Source organism: Chroicocephalus ridibundus, chromosome 2, assembly GCF_963924245.1.
Source record: "Chroicocephalus ridibundus chromosome 2, bChrRid1.1, whole genome shotgun sequence".
NCBI lineage: Eukaryota > Metazoa > Chordata > Aves > Charadriiformes > Laridae > Chroicocephalus > Chroicocephalus ridibundus.
In genome coordinates, this window is record NC_086285.1 from 74,266,729 (window position 1) to 74,286,965 (window position 20,237).

Consider the following 20,237-nt stretch of genomic DNA (forward strand, 5'->3'; position numbering starts at 1 on the left):
GCTGTTTCCCAACACACATGCACATTGCTGTCTGAGTTCATAGGAAATCATCTCGCATGGAGCCTTACGTCCAGTATCAAGGGGAAAAAAAAATGCGAGAGAAAAACCAAAACAAACCAAAACACAGCAGATTGCTCAATGCTGCCTGCAGGCCAGTTAGAAGGGTGGAAAAAAAGAAAAAAAAAAAGATAGAAGGGATCCCTTAATGAGGTCTGCTCGGCTGAAGCCCAGCCCTGCCCATGGGGACAGCCTGCGCAGGGGCCAGAGGAGCATCCCCTCTCCCCATCCTGCCCGGGGAAGGTCCAGGCACGGGCTGGGACATGGAACGCGCTCCCCACCAAGGCCCCCCGTAAAATACTCAGGTGGCAATTACAGCCGGCAGCGCTGCAATTATGCAGACTCTGGCCCAAATAGGAAATGCCGTCTGTATTTTCCAGTGCTAATTAGGGCTGCCCTTGGCAGGAGGGGAGGGAAAAATGAACATTTCCATGGGAAGTTTTTTTTTTTGATCGCTTCATTTTAGGGTCACTGCGTGCACGTCAGTTCTTCTCTTCTGTGCTCCAGCCCTGACGGCGCGATAATGTTGCGCCAGGGAAGAGGGGCTGTCTGAAGGTGAACGGCAGGTAGGTGAGACGCCCTGCTCAGTGCTTAGGGTTTGTCACCCAAGGCCTTTGCCCTGTGTCCCCATCCCTGCCAGAGCTTCACAGCGACTTGGGGTTTGGCTGACCTGCCGTGCGTGGTTGTGACGGATCCCAGCTGCGTGGAGCGGCGGGAAGGCGGCAGAGCCTTTTCCCACAAAAAAAAAATGTCAACGCTCGCAGTGATTTTGAACCCCAAGGACCTCTGCCTACGAATACTCTCAGCTTCCTTGCCACCTCCATTGCCTATCAACAAATCAACTCGTTTCTCTCTCACAGACCGTTATGTTTCCCACTTCTTCCTTTGGCATGAGGAGAAGAAAAAACCCCTCATCTCAGAGGCTTCCCAGGCTGAGCTGGAGACATGGCTGCTCCCATAGCTACCAGTGGGGAAAATGCCGCTTGTTTTCACGCGCTACCTGGAGCACGACAGCCTGTTACACAAAATCAGCAGCAAAGCTCCCCCTACTTTTGCAAAAAAAAAAAAAAAAACACACCCCAAAACTTATGTAACTCTGCAACTAATCTTCACTAATCTTGAGCAAGGCATTTAAATCCAGGGAATAAGCCTATTCTTTTCGCCTCCCCCCCGCCCCCAGCCTATCTGAGTACAGTGAGAAGGGCAACAAATAGAAGCAAAGTTCACAGCCTTGTGAATATTCCTTTCGACGAGAGCAAAGTGGCAACACATCCCGAGTCTGCTCCGAAGCAAACCCTCCCGCCCTGCCATTTCCCATGCACAGCGAGCGAGGACCTTAAGAGAAAAGCTGCTTTTGGACCGATTATCACTTGCTCGTAGCTAAAGCATGGAAATCTCTACTCTCGCAACGTACCATTGCCTTGCTTTTGTCTGGTATATTTTCATCACCTATTCGATCACGCATGTAAGAACAGAAGAGCGGCCATCTGAAGTGTTCCTTTACGGTGGGCAGTGGAAATATTTGACAGTCCTCAATCTGGTAAGCGAATCGTGTTGTACAGTGATACCAGTATGTCTATTTGTTTGTCTGCCATCTGTGCCTCAAGACATATGCAGCTGGTATATTTGCTGCTGTTAAACTCCTTCCTTTAACGGTTTATACCCCGAAGGAAACTAAGTAGGGATCCATGCTTGTGCTGTGAGGTGCATTCGCAGGTTTAACGCAGAAACAATACTGGCTGGCAAGCTGCTTGACTTTCAGAAAGTGCTCTGAGGCTAGTTGCCTCTTTGTAAGAGGCAAGCTATCAGTGAGGGAAGAGGCAGAAAGGCAGGGTATGTCCAGCCCAGGACATGTGCAATTTGTTGCATTGTTATCTAACCCCTAATTCAATACGCATTATAATGCTGCTTGGAGCATGGCTTCAATTTTTTAATAGGCTTTTATGTCTCGTAAGTTCCAGAAAAGGTAAAATAGAGCATAGCATGGTGCTAATTTCACCATTCAGAGAACAAGCTTAGTTTGAAAATCAGTCAAGAGCACGAGGGAAAGAAATTCCAGCCTGCGGAGAGAGATGCTTGTGACATTATTACGTGTGTTTTAACAGTGCAATCCACTGCTTGCTGCATTTCCTAAAAATGCACAGAAAAACATAGCCCATAACAAGTTCTGGTTCTCCAAAGATAGAAAACAAAATGAGAGCACATGAGATACCCTGGGGGAGGAGGCTTGTTCACAGTCCAAGTGGTTCATCAGTGACTTGTGGCAGTGGTGGCAGCGGCGTAGAAAGACTGGGTATGTGGAGAAGGTTCCTAAAAGGGACGTATTTCTGGGACACTTGCTAATCTGAAGGATGTCTGCAGGGACCTCCGTGGCCTTTCATCCATTCTGTGTGACTGTCAGAGTTAAATGCCAGTGGGAAGTCTGGCCCGGGGTATGTTTATCTCTACTTTTACTCTTCAGGAGACGCCCCATGGTGGAGTTCAATGGAAGCCTAAGGGCTCCCCAGCTCCAGGGGCTCCCCAGCTGAGGGTTGGGAAATCTGGGTCCATTCCAACCTCAACCACTCTGTGATTTTGTGAAATATTTGCAACCAAGAGGCCGTGAATGGCACATGAGGTGGCTACAACAGGGCGGGCTTCAGGGAGCCACAGCGCCCTTCTCAGTGGCCAAGCCGCTGTGGATGGATGAGGGCACATATGTCGCTGCAGTCAGGATGGTATATGCATGGTTTGTTACTGTGTTACCTTCGTATAAGTACACCCAGGCTTTTTGTGATGTTTTTAAAAATTAATTTTTCTGAAAAATTAATTTTTCTGCCAGCAATCAAACCGTCAGCATTCAACAGCCTTAAGGATATTCAGTTCGTCCTGCTGGGACATGTGTCCGTAGCCTAAAATACCACCAGCCACATCCCAGACAAGCTGCTCCCCGTGTGCCCAGCTCCTCTCCTTTGGTCTTCGTGTAAAGCTGGCCCCGTTAAAGTACCACCCACACCCTCAGATAGAAAAGCATCACCATACTCTGGCATCGTTAGAATAAGATCTATCACCCAGTGTATGACACAGGTCTAAAGCACGATATCAAGAGGAGAAAGCAAGCAACTCGGTATTTTGGGATGCAGAAATACTCATTGAAATGATCATCCAGCTTCAAAGCTTTCCCTTCATCTATCTGAAGGAAAAACATACCCGTTTATACTTCTGATGCCTTCCCTATCCTGTGGCAATGAGTGCCACAACTCAAACGTGCCAGTTCGTTTTGTTGGGGTAAACCTGCGTCCCGACAACTGAATTGGATGCCCCTTAACTTCTGTCTTATAATTTAATCATCCGTCCCTGTTCACTTTTTCTTTGCCAGTTATTAGAGACCTCTACCCGACTTTCCCTTCGGTTACGCAAGCTGGAAGTCCGAGCCTTTTTCATCTCTCTTCACAAAGGGCTGCTTCTTTCATTAAAACATCCTTAACGCCCTTTTCAGTAGTTTTTTTAGTTTCGGGAAGGGGTAAGTAGGACAGGCTGCAGTGGTGGAGCTATGAGCTTATGGATTTATACAGTGGCCTAAAGGTGTTGCCTTGTCTGTTGTGTATTTCTTCTTAACAATTCTTAACTCTCTATTTGTCCTTTTGATTACTGGTGAGCAAGGAGCCAGCAATTTGAGAGCACTATCCATGGCGAGTCCAACATCTCTTTCCTGGATGGTGATAGTTAATTTAGAACCTATTGTTGAAAAATATGTGATTGAAGTTGCTTTTTTTCTGAAATGCATTACATTGCACTTACCAACACTGATTTTCGCCTGCTATTTGATCTTCCATGTACTCAGTATCCTGAGATTCTTTGGCAATTTTGCAGTCAGGCTTTGCTTTGACAGAAAAAAAAAAACCAAACCTACAAAGCTTTACCATCTCGGTGTTCACTCCCTTCCCCAGCTCATTTACGAATCTGCTGAACAGCTCAGGTCTCATTAAATCTCTGTGAGCGAGGGCCCTTGCTCCACTTCTCCAGTCCTCTGTCTCCGCTCTTTTAACCGCTTACTGGTTCGATCCCGGTGCTAAAACAGAGCTGTCAGCCAACAGGGAGATGGCTTGGGCTGAAGATGCTGCCTTTCTCTCACGCAGGAAACATGGCAATGGGGCAGGGTGTGCAAAATTACTCCTTCATGGCCAGTAGTCCTTCTTCTGCAGAGATGTGGGGTTTTTTTCAAGAAAGGGTTGCCAAAGAGTGAAAGGGCCCCGGGGAGAGAAATGCCCTCTTTCCCGCTTCTCCCCTTGATCTGGACAACGTTTGAGGGTATCCCTGGGTGACAGAAGTTTCCTGAGCTGCTGTATGCGTGAGGAAGACGGTGAGAAGACAATATGGCCCAGGGGGCTGTGGAGCTCCTAGAGCAGTTGTCCCGTGGTTTGGCATTAAACCACTCCCTGCTGCTGAGGGACATCAAGGAGCAAGAGGTGGCTGTCACCCGCAGACATCCATCAGGTGCACACCCGACGCTTTTATATTTCTGTGCTTTTGGAGGTAGTTCCAGGAAACTCCTCAGGATGCTGGGAGGTGCATTTCCGGGGAAGAAGAGCAGGGAAAAGCTTCCCACTGGGCTGTGCTGGTTCAGCAGAGCCACCGCACTGGAAAGGGCTCGGATGTGCCTTGGAGGCTTCCCCAGAGCCAGGCAGGCAAGGTTCTCGTCCAGCTCTTCTGCCTGTCTCCTGCCAGACTGTGATTGCCTGGCTTCTGGCACTGGCTGGCTGAATCGCTTGGAAATTTTCCCCCCAAAATTCCTCTTGGCTCTTTGGAATTGTATTTAAAAGTTTCCTTCTGTGGAAAGCCGGCTCGCTCTCATCCGAAATGGAAATACTGGGAAACACGACATTTTCTGGGGATGGAAATGCAGCTTGACTCCAGCTCTGCTGGAGGGATGCTGAAGAATTTTTTCTAGATATGACCCTCTTTAAGCACTTCATTCAATTCCTCGCTAGTCATACAGTTCTCCCAAGAGAGCTCCAGCTCTGACGTTACTTCAGATTAATTTATCTAGTTAATGATCATAGCATTCAAGACTCAGAAAGGAAATATTTTTTTTGGGGGGGGGGAAATATAAGTGGGTTTTGTATCAAAGGAGTTCATTGACCAATTATTGAACAAGCAGAAACAACAGATAAAAATGGTTTTGTATTCATTCGTCTGCGACACAAAACAGTACAAGCTGAATCATTCATTGCCTGAAATATCCAAGCTCATAAAAAACTGCTCACTGATGTAAATCTATTAGTAAATCATTGCATAAAGAGCACACTGCACCTTTAAAAACTATTAATTGCATTCCTGCCCCATTTTATTCCTTACGCTTTTGTTTCTCATAATTTAAATACTTTTCACCTCTCTTGAAAGCTGTTTTTTATTTATTCCAAAATAGACCCAGTGTTTAGTATACATATTTTCCAGGTTGCTATCATGTGAATGGATGTGTGTCTACACTAAATGTTGACTGTTATCTCTAATAGCCTACTCAGAATATTGGATTTACCCCCCCTTAAAGGCAGAGCTTGGAGCCCGATTTATTTGTACTAGTTGGAGATTCCAATATACACATATGGTCAGATCTTATACACGAAAGTAAATCATGTCAGGTTAGTTAAACAGAAACATCCCTTTGATCACTGCAGCAGATAAAAATTAAGGTTTGTCACTACGACTCTCAGTTTGGAAAATCAATCTGGCCAAATTAAGCATTTCTACAGCACCCAGCCCCATGGAGCTCTGCGGGGTCTAGAGAGGAAAGCAGCATCTCTTCAACAGGGATAATCATATCCATATTCCCCTCTTTGGGTTAATCATTAGCTTTCTGAATGCTTCCAGTCTTCCTTCTGTTCGCGTGGGAATACTTTAGGGTATCCTCTTCATTTACAGCCAGCGGATTTACACTCCATGCGCGGCTGCAATGGATTTCTGAGCGCCAGCACCGCTGTTTGGGAAATTCACAGGACATCTGGAATAATTTGATGTTTTCATGTCTTTTTTTTTTTTTTTTTTAATGTCAATGTTTTCCCATTAGTGAAGGGCTGTGAGATTTGGATGCACTTTTCCTACAGGAATAAGCCTGGAAGAGCACGGGTTTGGAGATCTGACCCGAGTCTACCGGTGGTGCGCCCTGCCAGACTGAGCATTACTAGGGATGGTTCTAGCCAGGTTCAGTTTCCTGGCTTGAAAAATTACTTGTATATTCTTCCATTGCTCCTGAAAATACAGGATGATCACAAACTGCCTGAAACCCCTTTGAACCCACATCAACAGATAAGGGTAGAGCTACGAGTAGCGCAAAAACGAGCTCCTGAGATGGAGTTCAAACTTTTTCAGGAGTTGTGCTTCTCCACGTTCAGCTGGAGAAATGGGTCAAGTTACACATTCGGATAAGCATTTTCCATAAGGAAGATAACATTGTCCTCCCCTGCACATGACAGAATACCGGTCTGAGAATGTGGCTGGTTTGGGACTGTTTCTTTTCAGAAATGTTTGTTTTAGTTAATTTTGAAGGGGGGGGAAAGAAGAAGCCTATCCCTGTCCCATGATTAATGTAAGGCTGACCATGAACGAGATAATAATAGCCCCATCCTCTGGGAACCAGGCCTCTCCCTAATTGCTTTATTGGCAATTAGTCACCATGTGTCACCAGACTGTCACCACCCTCATGTTCATTTTTCATGCCTTTTACAGAAAGTTACTGCTGAGTCTACAGGGTGTAACAAGAGCTTCTGTTTATTACCAGGCTTTTCTTAGCTCTTCGTCGAGGACTTGGTTTTGGTGCCCTGGTGAGGCCGAGGACTGGGGCAGAGGTTTGGGTTGGACACGTGCTTGGGTCTGAGCATGCTGAGCCCCAGCGCGGACTTTTCTCAACTAGACCCACCCCTGACTTGGAGGGCTGAATCCCTCCTGACTGAGATTGCGCCTGCAGTTACAGAGGCTAATTGTGATACTGGGGGGAGAGAGAGAAAGGAGAGAAAACCACGTTTAAAAGAGCTGGTTCGAGTGCCTCAAAATTGAGCAAAACCATATACGGGTGCTGAGGAAGCTGTTTGGTTTTTTATGTAAGAATGTGTCTGTTCACCCCACGCTCTAGAGAGGAAACGGGGGGGGCTTTGCGGCTGAACCTGGTGGTGCACGACCTCCGATACCTTGCCTAAGGTGACCCTGCGACCTGCAAACTTGCAAACTGAAGCGTGCGGAAACCCTTATTTGAAGATGGGCATGGTGAAATCACAGACCCCTTCTTCCCTCAGATACTTTGATAACAGAGGAATTTCTGATGGAAAAGCATTGCACTAATTCCGTCCCCTCCCAAGCACCACCCTTCTCGGCTCCTTCAGAAACTGGTGAAGTAATCAGCCACAGCTTCAGACACTTCGCTCTAAATAAATATCTGATTCAGAGTAAGATCATGGCAAAAGAGATCTCATCCTGAAAGCCGTAACGCGGCTTCTTTCCATTTCAGCATTGCTAGCTGGTCCAGCGTTTGCAGCGGGCTGCACTCCCCATATTGCAGCACTCTGGGACAACCTTAAAAAGAAGAGGCCACCCCATGAGTTAAGAGAGCTGAACTAGACTCAGTGCTGAATGCAAGGTAGTGGGAGAAGTATTCTTCTGCTGGGTTTTGCCTTCGTGCGTCTGACAAATCTGGTTCAGCATCATCCACTGTGTAGCGTTAGGAGAGAAAACGGAGTAATTAGAAAAGCAACATTGGCTTAAGCCACAATATTCTGACAATTTCATACACAATTTGTGGAATTCTGTTTTGCCACTGCACGCTTACCTAATTTTTTACCAAATCCTCCTAGCACCCTCCCCAAACAACCCTGGCCTCGTTACTTGTAAATGATTTAAAGAAAGAAAAAAGCCCCTCCAAACCAAAACACAACACGCCTCTTACCCAACTCCAAAATTCATTAGTTATAAATTGTTTAAGTTATTCAGTTTTAATTACTGAAGTCCGCATCTCTGCTTCTAAGCACTTGAAATTCTTTCCTGAATCCCTCTGAGTTCAGCAGAGGAGGTTCTGGTTTTGGTAACTTCTGCACCTAATTCTCACGTTAGAGCGCTTTTGTGCTACTTGGCGCTGAGAACAAGGGCACCCTGAGTCCCCAGGGAGCAGGCCCTGTGTTGGCTAAATGGTGGGAGAAGCTACCTGGCAATTGCTTCGTAGGAAACACTTCCTGCCGTATTTTTGTTCTCCCCTCTGCTCCTGCTCAGATACATTGAACATAACAATTAACATCGGAAGCGTGAAGGAGCTGGCTTTCAACATGTCCTTCCACCCCTCCCCTCTGAATCACATCACACATCTCTGTTTAGTCTGTTAAACGAGATACTGTTAAAGTTATCTCCCGAACAACTTTATTTAATCAGTTTCAGTTAGTAAAAAAGATTTAGCCAACAGCTATTTCCCTCACGCGGGCTTGCAGCTCACGAACAAAACAGCTCCCTGAAGAGCAGGAACAGAGTTCATTGAGAAACGTGCTAATTAAAGCTGGATGAGTTTCCCTCATTAGGTGTAATTACTTTAGGTTTTGCAGGCTGTCTTCTATGGGGTGTCCTTCCTGGCTGATGTGTTGAGACTAATTAAGAAACTGCGATGTGCTAAGTGCGTAATTTCCAGCAGAGACCTTCTTTTCAGTGTCCTGGCTTTCCCAGTGTCCACAGTAAGTAACCTCTGTACGTAAAAATAATGTTTTCATAAATGATTAGGGGTGTGTAGCATAACATGCGCATGTATAAAATAGATAAGAGCTGCAGGCTTTCTTTTACCATTTGAAAATGGATTTGGACCGTTTAGAAGAATAAACAGTGCTGAGCCCGTCACGGTCGAAAGCAAAGCCTCTTGCACAAACTTTAGGATTGCTATCCCCGAACGAACACAGATTGACCCCCAAAGGGTGAATGAGGTGTAACCTCTCTGTTAATCTCACGGTCCAAATAGCTGTGGAATTATCGACTTAGGGCATTTCTCTAAAGGGCAGCACGGGCCAGGAGGACATGAGAGGGTACCTAAGAGGCAGCAAAATTTCACATCTCCTTCTCTGACTCCAGCATGGCTTTAAATAATCGCTGGAGAGAAACAGACTCACAGGACAATGACTGTAGGCATAGCCAACATCTGATTCACCACGGATCACCTATTCCCTCGCAGAAAATGCTGTTTCTCCAAATGCTGTTTATCTGGTGCTGTGGGTTGGACGGGATCCGATGGGTTGCTTATGCACGTAGGTACCGCTCTGCGTGAATGAACCCTGCGGCCATCTCTGAATATCAAAGGGCTGAGAAGGGCTGCTTAAATCTGGTCCACAAGCAGCTGAGCCAGCTGGCTCACTAAAAAAGTCCTGCCAGTGATGGAGACGGAGAGAGATCGGCTAATTTATGTTCCCTGCACAGCAGTATTCACGATGCTGCTGTCATATCCCCCCGCCAAGGCATCCTCACCGTGCCCGCAGGACAGAGGCGCGGGGTAGTCTCGTTCTTCAGCATCTCACACCCTGATGTCCAACCCCAGGCACAAAGTGTGCTCAAATACAAAGCCAGGCCAAAAAAGTGCAAATCGGCTCCCAGGTATCCATAACCGATGCCAGGGTGCATTTCCTCCAGTTAAGTTCTCCCACCATAAATCCACCTCTGTTGGGGGAAAAAATGGGTGCGCACGGTGCAGCTTGCACCTGCAGTTTATGGATTAGGCTTATGAATTGTGAAGGTAAGGATAAGTTTTGGGTGAACTGTCTTACCGAGATCTGTTTTGACTTTGTTACTGAGCAGAACAAACGCTGTGGCTTGACAGCCAATCCCTTGAGAAGAACTTCTGGACCATCAAAAGATCCCATCTGCAAAGAAAAAAGGAAAAAAAAAAAAAAAGAAAAGAAGTTTAAAGCTAATCTAGTATTCCACAGCAAATGTCAGTGTTGGCAGTTTATAAAGAGGTTTTTCTCGCAGTATCAACACAGAACACTGCACCTCAGAGTAAATTCCTTTCTTTATGTTGTAACATGTGAGACACGTGAGTTTATCTGGCAATATCGCCATTTTTCATGTAGGAGATGTTTTGCCTTCTCAGAAATGACAGCACTAGCCAAATCCCATCAATTATGTCTGCCTTTCATTTTGAAATGTCTTTCATTTTGTATTTTGGTTCCAGTTTGTGTCTATATCCTTTTGGACACTGTATACCTACAATCGAGAGCTGGTTTACCCCAAAAGCCTTGATGGAGTCATCCCGCTCTGGTTAAATCACGCTATGGTGAGTAAGAAACACCCCCGCCTCTCGCAGAGGCAGTGCGTGTCCCACCGTTGCATTGTGCCTCTTTCCAGAAGAGTTTCACGGCTTCTTCTTCCTCACCTCCTCCTTCCTACTTATCTGAATCCGCTGTTGAGCTGTGCACAGCAACCAGATGCATGTGCTTGCAGTCGCCTCGAGAAGCCTTTTAGCGCACAAGGAATGTCAGTGAATCGGTGCTTGTCAAACCTCTGAAGTCACAGAAATGATGCGCAGTCATAGGAAAAAAAAAAAATCGCTTCTCGGTTATTGTAGCTCAAAAAATAAACTGTTTCTGCAAACGGAAGTCTACGAAATACAAAATGGCTGGGAGTGTAACAGAGCAGTTCTTAATTTTTTAAAAAGGTGAAGGAATTGAAGAACATCTGACAGCTCAACAGCTAATGTGCGCGCAGCTTTGAATAGCTAAATTGCAATGATTGTTTACAGATTTTCTATAAATACTTTCCAGATTTCTCCTTCATTTGCTCGGGCTGTTTTTATGATGTGTTGAATAATCACATATTTCTCATCAGTCAAGTGTAAGGAGGCTGACAGTAACATGGAAACCGTGGGTGGATTGTAAGGTCAGGGAGGCCTCGTGGGGCTAATGCGAAGGGGGAGAGAAGGGAGAGGTTCAGCCCCAGACTGAATCAGAGAAGCCAGAAAGGATGAAATAATCACACAGAAGACTCATTTCTCTCCACGCTTCATTTCTTAAGTACAAGGCTTTGCAACCCACCGCAGCAGTTCCCGATGCGTGGGGAAGGTGAACGCAGGAGGCTTCAGGGTTTCTGGCTGAGGACACTTGCTCAAGGTTTCGAGCAGCCACTTGATTTAGACAGGCACATTCAGATACGTGTGCCTGGAATCCACACACACATAGGCACGCCTGCATTACTGATATCCCAGTGACAAACTGCAGCCATCCTGCACTTTTAACCTTATCACCCGCTCTCTGCCCACCAATGCGTCTCCACCGGGGCCTTACATGGCTGTCCAAACCTCCACATGGACGCAAACGGGCACTGCCCTTTCTCAAAACCATCGTCCACTGAAAAGAAAGATTCCTTGGGTCCTCAGCATCACGCTGGTTTCAGGTCCAGGATCTGGTAGGGGTGACTGGTTTAAGTTCGAAACCTTCACGGTAGTGGAGGTGCCGGGGAAGGGAGGGCACGGGGTGGAGCCAGGAGGAGATGGGCTTTGCTGCTTGTTTTAATCCCAGTGCACAGCTGAGAATTTGACCTTTCCACTTCCACATTTGTTTATGACATGGGACGGTTGAGGGGTACTAGAACGTACATTTTTATTTCGTGTGCAAGAATTCTTTGCAGGAATCCCTCAAACATATTCGTTATAACTTCTTTCTTACCCTACCTGCATCTACATTTCATAACAGAGTCATTCTGACAACAACAAAAAGCTTTTCCATTTCAGAAATGTCAAAAACAGGTGTTAAAAAAAGGAAAACAATTCTTCCTCAAAATTATTTTGACGAGAGAGAAACTTCACATAAAGCAAACCTCTATCACAACCTAGTATTTTATTTCTAAAGCTCTTAATACACTACAGACATCTTGTGTTTGACAGTTCCTGGGTGGGAAATTTTCCTTCCAGTCACTATCGAGCATAAAACATCTGCCACCAGAGTAGAGCGATCCCTGCTATTGACAAGCCCCATGGTTTGGGACACCTTCCAACAGGTGCCTTCAGGCTTAGCTGAGGCATTTCTTTCTTCCTACTCAAAATACCCGCTGGGAACACTGGGAAGATCCAGGGAGCTGCCGACACTTTAAGGGACAATCTCCAAGTTCTGATTGCCAAGCAGACGCTTTCTCTTTGGGTTCATTGCCTTGCACATTGCTATACTTTATGGCTCTGAGACTACAGACTTTTCACGGCAGATTGAGGCAGCATCTAGCTGGCTTTGGTGGAAAAAGGCATCGGTGTATCAGTAGTAGACGTCAGTGCCATATCATTTGCGGTGGGAGTAAATTTTGTGTGTGTTTTTTTTTTTTTTTTATCACGGTCTATTTTAACGTTGTAAATAGGGAAAGCATATGTCGTTATGTAACTGAGGAGCGAACCTAAAAAATAATCATGCAAAACCACTTCAGGAATAGCAAGCTCCTTGAGTTTGCAGTGCTGCTGCAGCATTTTCCTTGCAGAAGTGAACGAGCCATTTATTTTTCTCACATTTACTGCTCTTGCAATGGGAGAGCGTTGCCCACCTGGTAGCCCAGCGCCGTGCAGAGCACGCGACATTTTAGGCATGTTTTCTGCACTCTGAGCCAAAACATTTTTTGTTTTGCAGAAAGGAATCTTGTCAATATTTGAAGGAGGCCAAATACTCCAGACTACCTAGGTTTCTCTCTTTGCTTTTCTACTGAGTTTAACCCAAGGGCTGCACCTCAGTTTTCACTTTTGGTTGTCTGAGATAATTGCATTTTACCATCTTTATACAAAGCTTTGACCTTCATGGATGAAACAAAAACAAAACCACCCTACTTATGTCTCCAGCACAATTATTTTATTTGAACAAGATCTTTGAATTGGAAGATGGCTGAGACAACAGATACGCTGGCCAATTCGTCAAGTGAAATTGTTTATTCTTTTCCCAGTCATCTCTTTTCAAGCGACATCTGGATACTCTCCAGAAGGCGACTAACTGCTGGAGACAGCTTGGGTTAAATCACATGCGTGTATTATTCAACTTAACGGCAGTATAGGGGAACGCTCCATTTTGAAGGGTCTGACAGAATCGAATGCTAAACAAAGAGGGGCAATGGCGGGTCAGAAGCGATCGCTCAAAAACATTTTAATCTATAACAAAAGAAAAGATACGCGTCAACATTGACCAGATGCGTTCACAAAAATGGTAATGGTACAGCTGCCTTTTTGTAAAGGAGGTTTATATTTTCAGTCTGTAAGGCGCAGTTCTTCTAAAACACAAATTTTCTTGCAAAAAAGCACAATTTTCTTTATTTTCAGGCTGCAGCTAAATTTAAATTAGGAAAAGAGATGGCTAAACTATTCTGTAGCTGTGTTACCCTCTCACCTTGACAAAAATCAGCATTTTAGTGTCCTGGACACTTTACTGACACATAGTTATGAACCATGCATGTTCTGAAGACCTTATCAGCTACGTAACTAAGAACAAAAAAGGAGGGATGGTAAATGGAGGCACAGAAGAAAAATTACGTATGTGGCAGACTTTCAGCAAAAAATGACAACAGACCCCACGTGGCCTGAGCCTCTCAATCTTCTTTGCGCTTTGCCCCGATGAAGAGTACCTGAGAAGTATCTGAATGCAAAAGGAAAATATAGGGGAGTGAAAGAACAACCTGGGCATATACGAGTAATTTTCCTCCACTGAAGCAAGCCGCCTGACAACAAGAATAACAGCAAGACTCGCCATGTCCCCTCTCGTCTTGGAGCTTCTCGGTATCTACGAGCTCCTTGTGTTCTGCCCACCTAGCTGAACCATTACCTGCCCTAGTGTGGACACAGATACATCAACAGAAATGTTATTTTGGATCAGTACGGTTTACTTCCATCTGGAAAAGAAAATAAATCGTATGAATACAAATTACTCCCTCCCATGCGAGGGCACCTATGCGATGGATTGTATCTTTCTACAGCTTATTTTAGGAAGCTGCTGTAACACCTACCAACCAAGGGGGTGCAAAATCAGAGTGTGGAGCAGAACCCGCTTGTCCAGACCACTCTAACTGGACTCCTGCTCTGGGTGCATACACAAGAACTACCTCAGGTTCATCTTTGACCATCTGAAACGATTCTCCTTGCAATTGGTATTTAATGCTTAATAATTCTTGCATATTTACACAAGAGAGAAAAATTTCCATTTGTTTGCATTTCACAGCATCTCAGTCTTAAGCTGTCTGGCAACTATGGATGTTCATAGTCTTCCAATTACATTCAGCTTTTGGCAAAGAAGAAGAATGTGTGTGTGAGGGATATGGCACATGAAATTAATCACCCCACACATTTAAGAGCAAAGATGCTTAGCTTTTCCCAGCACTACATATATTTTTTTTTTTTTGAAGTTTGCATTTTTGTTGACATAAGCCCATTTCCTCAGGGAGAAAGTATGTGTTTCACAGACAAATGTTATGTCAGGGAATTCTCCCGGGCTGCTGCTACCCCAATGTGCACAGGTGCAGTCTCCATAACCCACCCCGCGAAGGAACAGCTGGAGCCAAATATTCCACAGCGAAGGATGTGTCACTTCAGTCTCATGTCAGCTTCCAGCTGCAGCGTAACATCAGCTTCTTAGACTAGGTATCTAATGTCAGGGAGAAACGCAATTAAAATTCTGGCATTGACACGAAGACAAAACATTTGCTAGTATGCAATAGGATATTCAGCCAGGGCTTTATTTCCAAAAACGCATGCACGCCTGCAGGAAATGTTATCTCTGAAACTCTTTTACCTTTGATCATACAATTGGTCTGATGTTTCATCCATTTTCACAATAATGCTCCCGAACTACCTACGCATCTCAGAAAAAGCAGAAAAAAAATAAAAATGTCGCTTTTCAGGTGAGTACGAACAGACTTGGAAAGGGCAGAAAGAGACGGTAGCTGACAGTTCAGAGAGGAGTGCTGCTGGAGTTAAAATTGAGGAATAGCTTCCTGGCTCATTTGTCACCACACCTGCTCAGTTACAGGGCTCCCCGTACCTCCCACTCGATAAAATAAATGTGTGGTTCCCTGAAAATGCACCGATGGCTGAGAATATGAGAGGCAGCTAGTAACTCTGAGAGAGAATTCTTTCTTTAACTAAATATGTTAATCAAGGCAATGTACTAGTTAAACAAATAAAATGAACAATAATGCTTAAGCCCCTCCCACCCTAAAAGATGAAGAGAGGTTAAGAGAGGAAGAAAAATGTAAAAGGACAGATTACAAAGGAAAATTTTAAAGGAGGTGTTTGAATGAAGGCAGTATCATAGCAGAATAAATCAAAAGAGGGAATTTGTTCCAAAATGAAGCCAAGAAAGGAGAGAGCATACAGAGATTCAGAAAATTATGAGGGGTATAAGACTAAATAGAGGTTACGGTGACAGGAAGCCATTTAGTTTTATTACAGGCAGATAACACAGGCTGTAATGGTTTATAAAAGCATCCAACCCAAGGAAATTTCCATAGACGAGAGGACGTTTCCCAACAAAGAGCTGAATAACCGAGTAAACATCTCAAGGGTCAACCAACGCACACTAGTTCCATGAGCCTCATAAGGCAGCACTGAAGTGGGTTTTTACTTTTCTGTGCAGTAACGTACCGATGGAGAAGATACAAGCATGAGTATCGGCCACAAGTGGTTGTCGGCACAGACAGCTCTGCGGGGAACTTGTCTGAAAGGAGAAAACATGGGCAGTTTTTCAAAAACACTCGATGGTGTCCAACTGCACCCAGAGGAGTTTAGTTTGGCCAGCGGTAACTGTGAAAAATCCCCCGCTAAAGTCTCGCACGTTAATGGAAAGCAGACATCAGAGGGTGCGTAAATGCAGACGAATTAGAAACAAACAGCGAAGGTCAACCGAGGCATCGTTTCCTTCGCCCGGGAGTCAAACGGGGTCACAGCGAGCCAAACGGCGACGCACGCGTTAGGCGTACGAGTGATCTCAGCAGCTCTGGGGAGATTATTCATGGGCTTAAAACCCAGCCTAGGCTGGAGCCGGCAGCTGAGCACAAGCTCTACCCAACCCCATCTCCTCAGCCCCAGGAAACCTGCTTCTACTTACATTCTCAACAGCAAAACGAGGCTCTAACGTTGAATAAATAGACAAATTACTCAACATATACGGGAAGTAAAAATTCCATGTGGTCTTCCCAAACAGTGGAAATAATATCCAGAGAGGACTATTTATCTCAGTTTAAACTCATGAACCTGAAACGTATCCTGGGAAACATACAACATAGGGTAGGAAACAAAAAATAAACAGGAGAATGTTGTAATTTCATTCTTCTCCACAGGAGATGAATTATCATGCCAATATTTCAGATCAAGTTCAGCATATGTTTAAGAAACTTTTTCCCCACCGTATTCAGAATGACAGAGCTTATGAGCAACAAAAATTTCTTTTGCAATTTTACAACTAGTTCAGATGCACCCAAGTTTGTCAGGAAAAAAGCAAAGAGTCCAAACCCAAGTTTAAAAAAGCCAAAAAGAGCCACAGAGGATTTTTAAATCAAATGTTTGGAATTAGAATCCAGATTACAAGTGTGATTAGTTAACAAAACGTCTCTGATAATTTGGAAAGTCCCGTAACTTTTATCTTTCCACTGTACAAATAAACTAAAAAAAAAAAAAAAAAAGGCATTTAAAAATACTTAAAAAACTTGTAAGCTGAAAGCTTTCCTCAACAAGCAGAGGCTGTAAAACAAGTAAATATATCAATATTTCAAAGAACATAAAAATAAGTACTAACAGGATTCCTGCCAAGAGAAGAAAAAAGCTCTCTGATTCACTTCGGTTCATTGATAGCCCGATCAGCACACGCAGCTATTGTTTTAGCCTCCTTTCTTTACCTTGGAGGGAAGTAGGGGTTTTCTCTCTCTGTGATAATTATTTTTGACAGTTTCACTGTTTATATGTGAAACTGAGAAACTGTTAATTGAAATAAAAAATGAGTCACTGTTTCCAGCAATTTTTGCCAATGTTTTGATCTGTGTCAATCTGAGCTTAATTATTAAGTTTTCTTTAAAGCAAGAGGCAAAACTGTATATTTGAATTTGACCCCATACAAATGCTGCGCTCTTCAGACGTATGTCAGTTTAAGGATATAAAGCACAGCTAAATAGGGTTGAAAGTATATTTAATGACCGTACACTAGAGACCTATGTTAAAAATAACTCAAATGAGAAAATACACTGGGGTTTTTTTTTGAGGAGGATATGAGAAGTCTTTAAAGCCTTTCAGCAGATATGATTAACCATGATATATGGTCTATCACTAATGATGCTGCCAAAGTCAATGTCTATCGGCTGTGAGAGGGAAATCGTTTGGGAAGCCAACTGCGTGTCATAGGCAAAGGGCAGAGTCTGCACCCCGGCGCCAACCACACGTTCCTCTGGTGTCTGCTGTATAAATAACGCATCTGCTCTCATAAACACGCTCAGTTATTCCGTAGAAATTCCACCGTGATTTTACTGTTAATGGACAAACTGGGCTCGGCAGAAATACGTGAAGTCAAAAGCAGACTCTGAGATAGCAGAAGTGCAAGGGAAGACTTTCCCACATGTTTATTTGGCCTGGGGTGTATGCGTACATGAGAAGGAAGAAGGGGGCGGGGGAGGAAAGAAAAAAAAGCAGCAGCTTTATATCAACAAAGGAAGAATGCTAAAGCGAAACATTTTCATTCTGGTGCATGAAGTAGTGGAGAACTGTTGCAGAAATCTCTCTCAAGAAGGCATTTGCATGGCAAGTTTAAATGGCCCTACAAAAAGCATATCTAGTTAATAGACACAGTGGTTCTCTCTAACTAGGAACAAGATAATAATCTATTATAAATAAAATTGGATTAATATATGGCAATTTTTTTTTTTAAAAGATACAATTATTTGTACAGAAGACACAGCACACACTTTAAGTCATGTGCCAGTGTCATCATTGGAATTGTGAAGAAAGCAGCTTTCCTATGCCACAACAAATTTTCTTTTTTCTTTTCTTCTTTTTCCAAATCAGGATAGAACCTGTTCACAAAACAAGACGAACACAGCCCCACTCTTGAACACTTTCACCACTTTTGGAGGTGGAAGCACTCTTTCAGGGAGTGGGAAGCTTGGATTCAAGCTCCTGCAAATCAGGCAGAGCAGAAATTTGAACCTACCCCTTCCACCGAGCTCCTGGTTATTTCCAAAAGCAGCCAAATTTTCAGCTTTGCCAGTGACTTTCAAACTGCTCTTGATTTACGGGCCCCTGAGTATTTTCTCTAACTCCTCTGTAAGTGAAAGAGCCTGCCAAAAAATGACTAGTTAGGCAAATCAGCAACATCTAAGTCAACACGGAATAAAAAGAAGAGTTCCCAACTGTCTTTCGCAACCACTACCAGTTAGCTACTCATCTGCAGTGCCGATGGGTGTTAGAGCAGCGGGCTCCCCCTCGCCACCCCCAGCTTGTAGGTCCCTGTGACTGTCTCATGCTGTCCTCACGTTGTTCATGTGCTGCTGCAGGGTGCCTCCAGCCACCATCCAGTGCCGTGCCGCTCACTCCCATGAGGAAAATGAGAAATTGTAAATGAGGTACAAAGCTCTGCTTTTCTCTCCTCTCCCCCCTTTCCTGTGGGATTCACATACTGTAGGGCAGCGCAAAGATGTATGAACTGAGAAAGAGAAGAAGTTGGCTAAGGGAGTGGAGACACCGGTGGCCTCAGTCACGATAGCTTGCTCCCATCAGAAGAGGGGAGCCCCCATTTCTCCATGCTTTCAGCCTCTGTTTCTGGACGCGAGCACTTGCACCAGCTCTGGAGTCTGCACGGCCCCTGGCGAGCTGGTTCAGAGGAAAACGGAGGCTGGGTCAGGGATGCCCAGAGGGTGCTTGGCAGAATCGCACTCAACTTCTTGTCTAGCTTCTCCTGTAAAGGACTTGCCCAGCTTCCTTAGGTGGTCATTTCCCTGCTCACCCTTGCTACATATTTCCCAGTATAAAGCTACATCTCTCTTGAGGAGAACTGAGCCAATCACTCTTGGTCCTACCCGCGATGGGCATGGAGAACTTGCCCAACGCAGTCATCACTGTATCAACCTCTCCCATTTTCCTTTTCTCTCTAAATGCAACAACGCATTCAGTCCTGATTTCTACGCCTGCCTTCAGACTGCCTTCCTCTTCATACTTTCTTGCTGTTTGTGCTATCCTTTTCTGGACATGCTCCAAATTATCTGCACCTCTCAACATGGGGTGCCCTAAGCCAGAGACAGAGTGCCAGCCAAAAACCTCATCAATTCAAGTGGAGCAGCATAGTTACTTCCCAGGTCTTTCTTACACACAATATTCCTGTTAATACCATCCCAGAATGCCACAAGCTTTTTCTTTGAAAGCAGCATCATATTGCTGACTTGTGCTTATTTAACATCCACTCTGAGAACAAAAAGCCACGAGCTAAGGAAATAAGTATATAAAATAACCCCCACCTAAAAACTGTTCACTTCAACAAAGGATTATATCACCAGGTTACTCATACTAAATCCCTCTTAGGACAGCAATAATACATCTGGAACAAACAGCTTATCGTTGTTAAAAGTGTTTAAATTAATTAAAAGACTAGGAAGGACGTTTCATATATCCCAAAGGGATTTTGTAGCCCACTGGATGTCAAATGAAAACAGGACCTATTTCCACTTCACGTAACAGACAAATCCACCGTGAAAGGCTAAAGCCTAAAAGTGAGGACAAAGTGCAAGTTTTCCATCGTTGCTGTCTTGCATGGGCATTTTGTGTTTTATTCAAAACACACCACCTATGGAAAATAAACTTTTTCTAATCATTCCAAAAGCAGCTTAACACATAGATTTCCAACTAAGAGACAGTTACAGGGATTATATATGAAAGCTGCGTACACCGGAGACATTTTTCTGGTTAAACGGATCCAGGAATCACTTGTACTGATGCAACAAGACCTCTGCTACCAACCAAGTGGGTTGTAGAGAACAGAGGAAAATCTCAGTGCCAATAAGCGAGAGGAACTGGAACATCAAATAGATCTTTTCTATCTATCTCTATTCTCTGAAAAATGGTCACTGAGATGGACGGCTTATTTTGGTAGTAGGACAGCCAGGTATGAATAGCAGCTCCTGGGGGTGCGCTGGGGGGGCCTGAGGGACGACACGTAGCTTCCAGTGAGTTGTCACTTGGCAGTGGCAGACAAAAAAAAGAA

The 20,237-nt window shown here is 44.4% G+C and overlaps 1 protein-coding gene across 1 annotated transcript in view; it reads left to right on the top strand.

The window, feature by feature from the left end:
• The first annotated feature begins 1,159 nt into the window (after positions 1-1,159).
• Positions 1,160-20,237, top strand: part of ADTRP (androgen dependent TFPI regulating protein) — a 34,519-nt gene continuing 15,441 nt past the window's right edge. Inside the window, exons 1-3 of the mRNA XM_063323956.1 lie at positions 1,160-1,597; positions 8,607-8,741; positions 10,223-10,324. Coding sequence (XP_063180026.1) covers positions 1,445-1,597; positions 8,607-8,741; positions 10,223-10,324 — 390 coding nt within the window. The 5' untranslated portion in view covers positions 1,160-1,444. The remainder of the gene's footprint in view (positions 1,598-8,606; positions 8,742-10,222; positions 10,325-20,237) is intronic.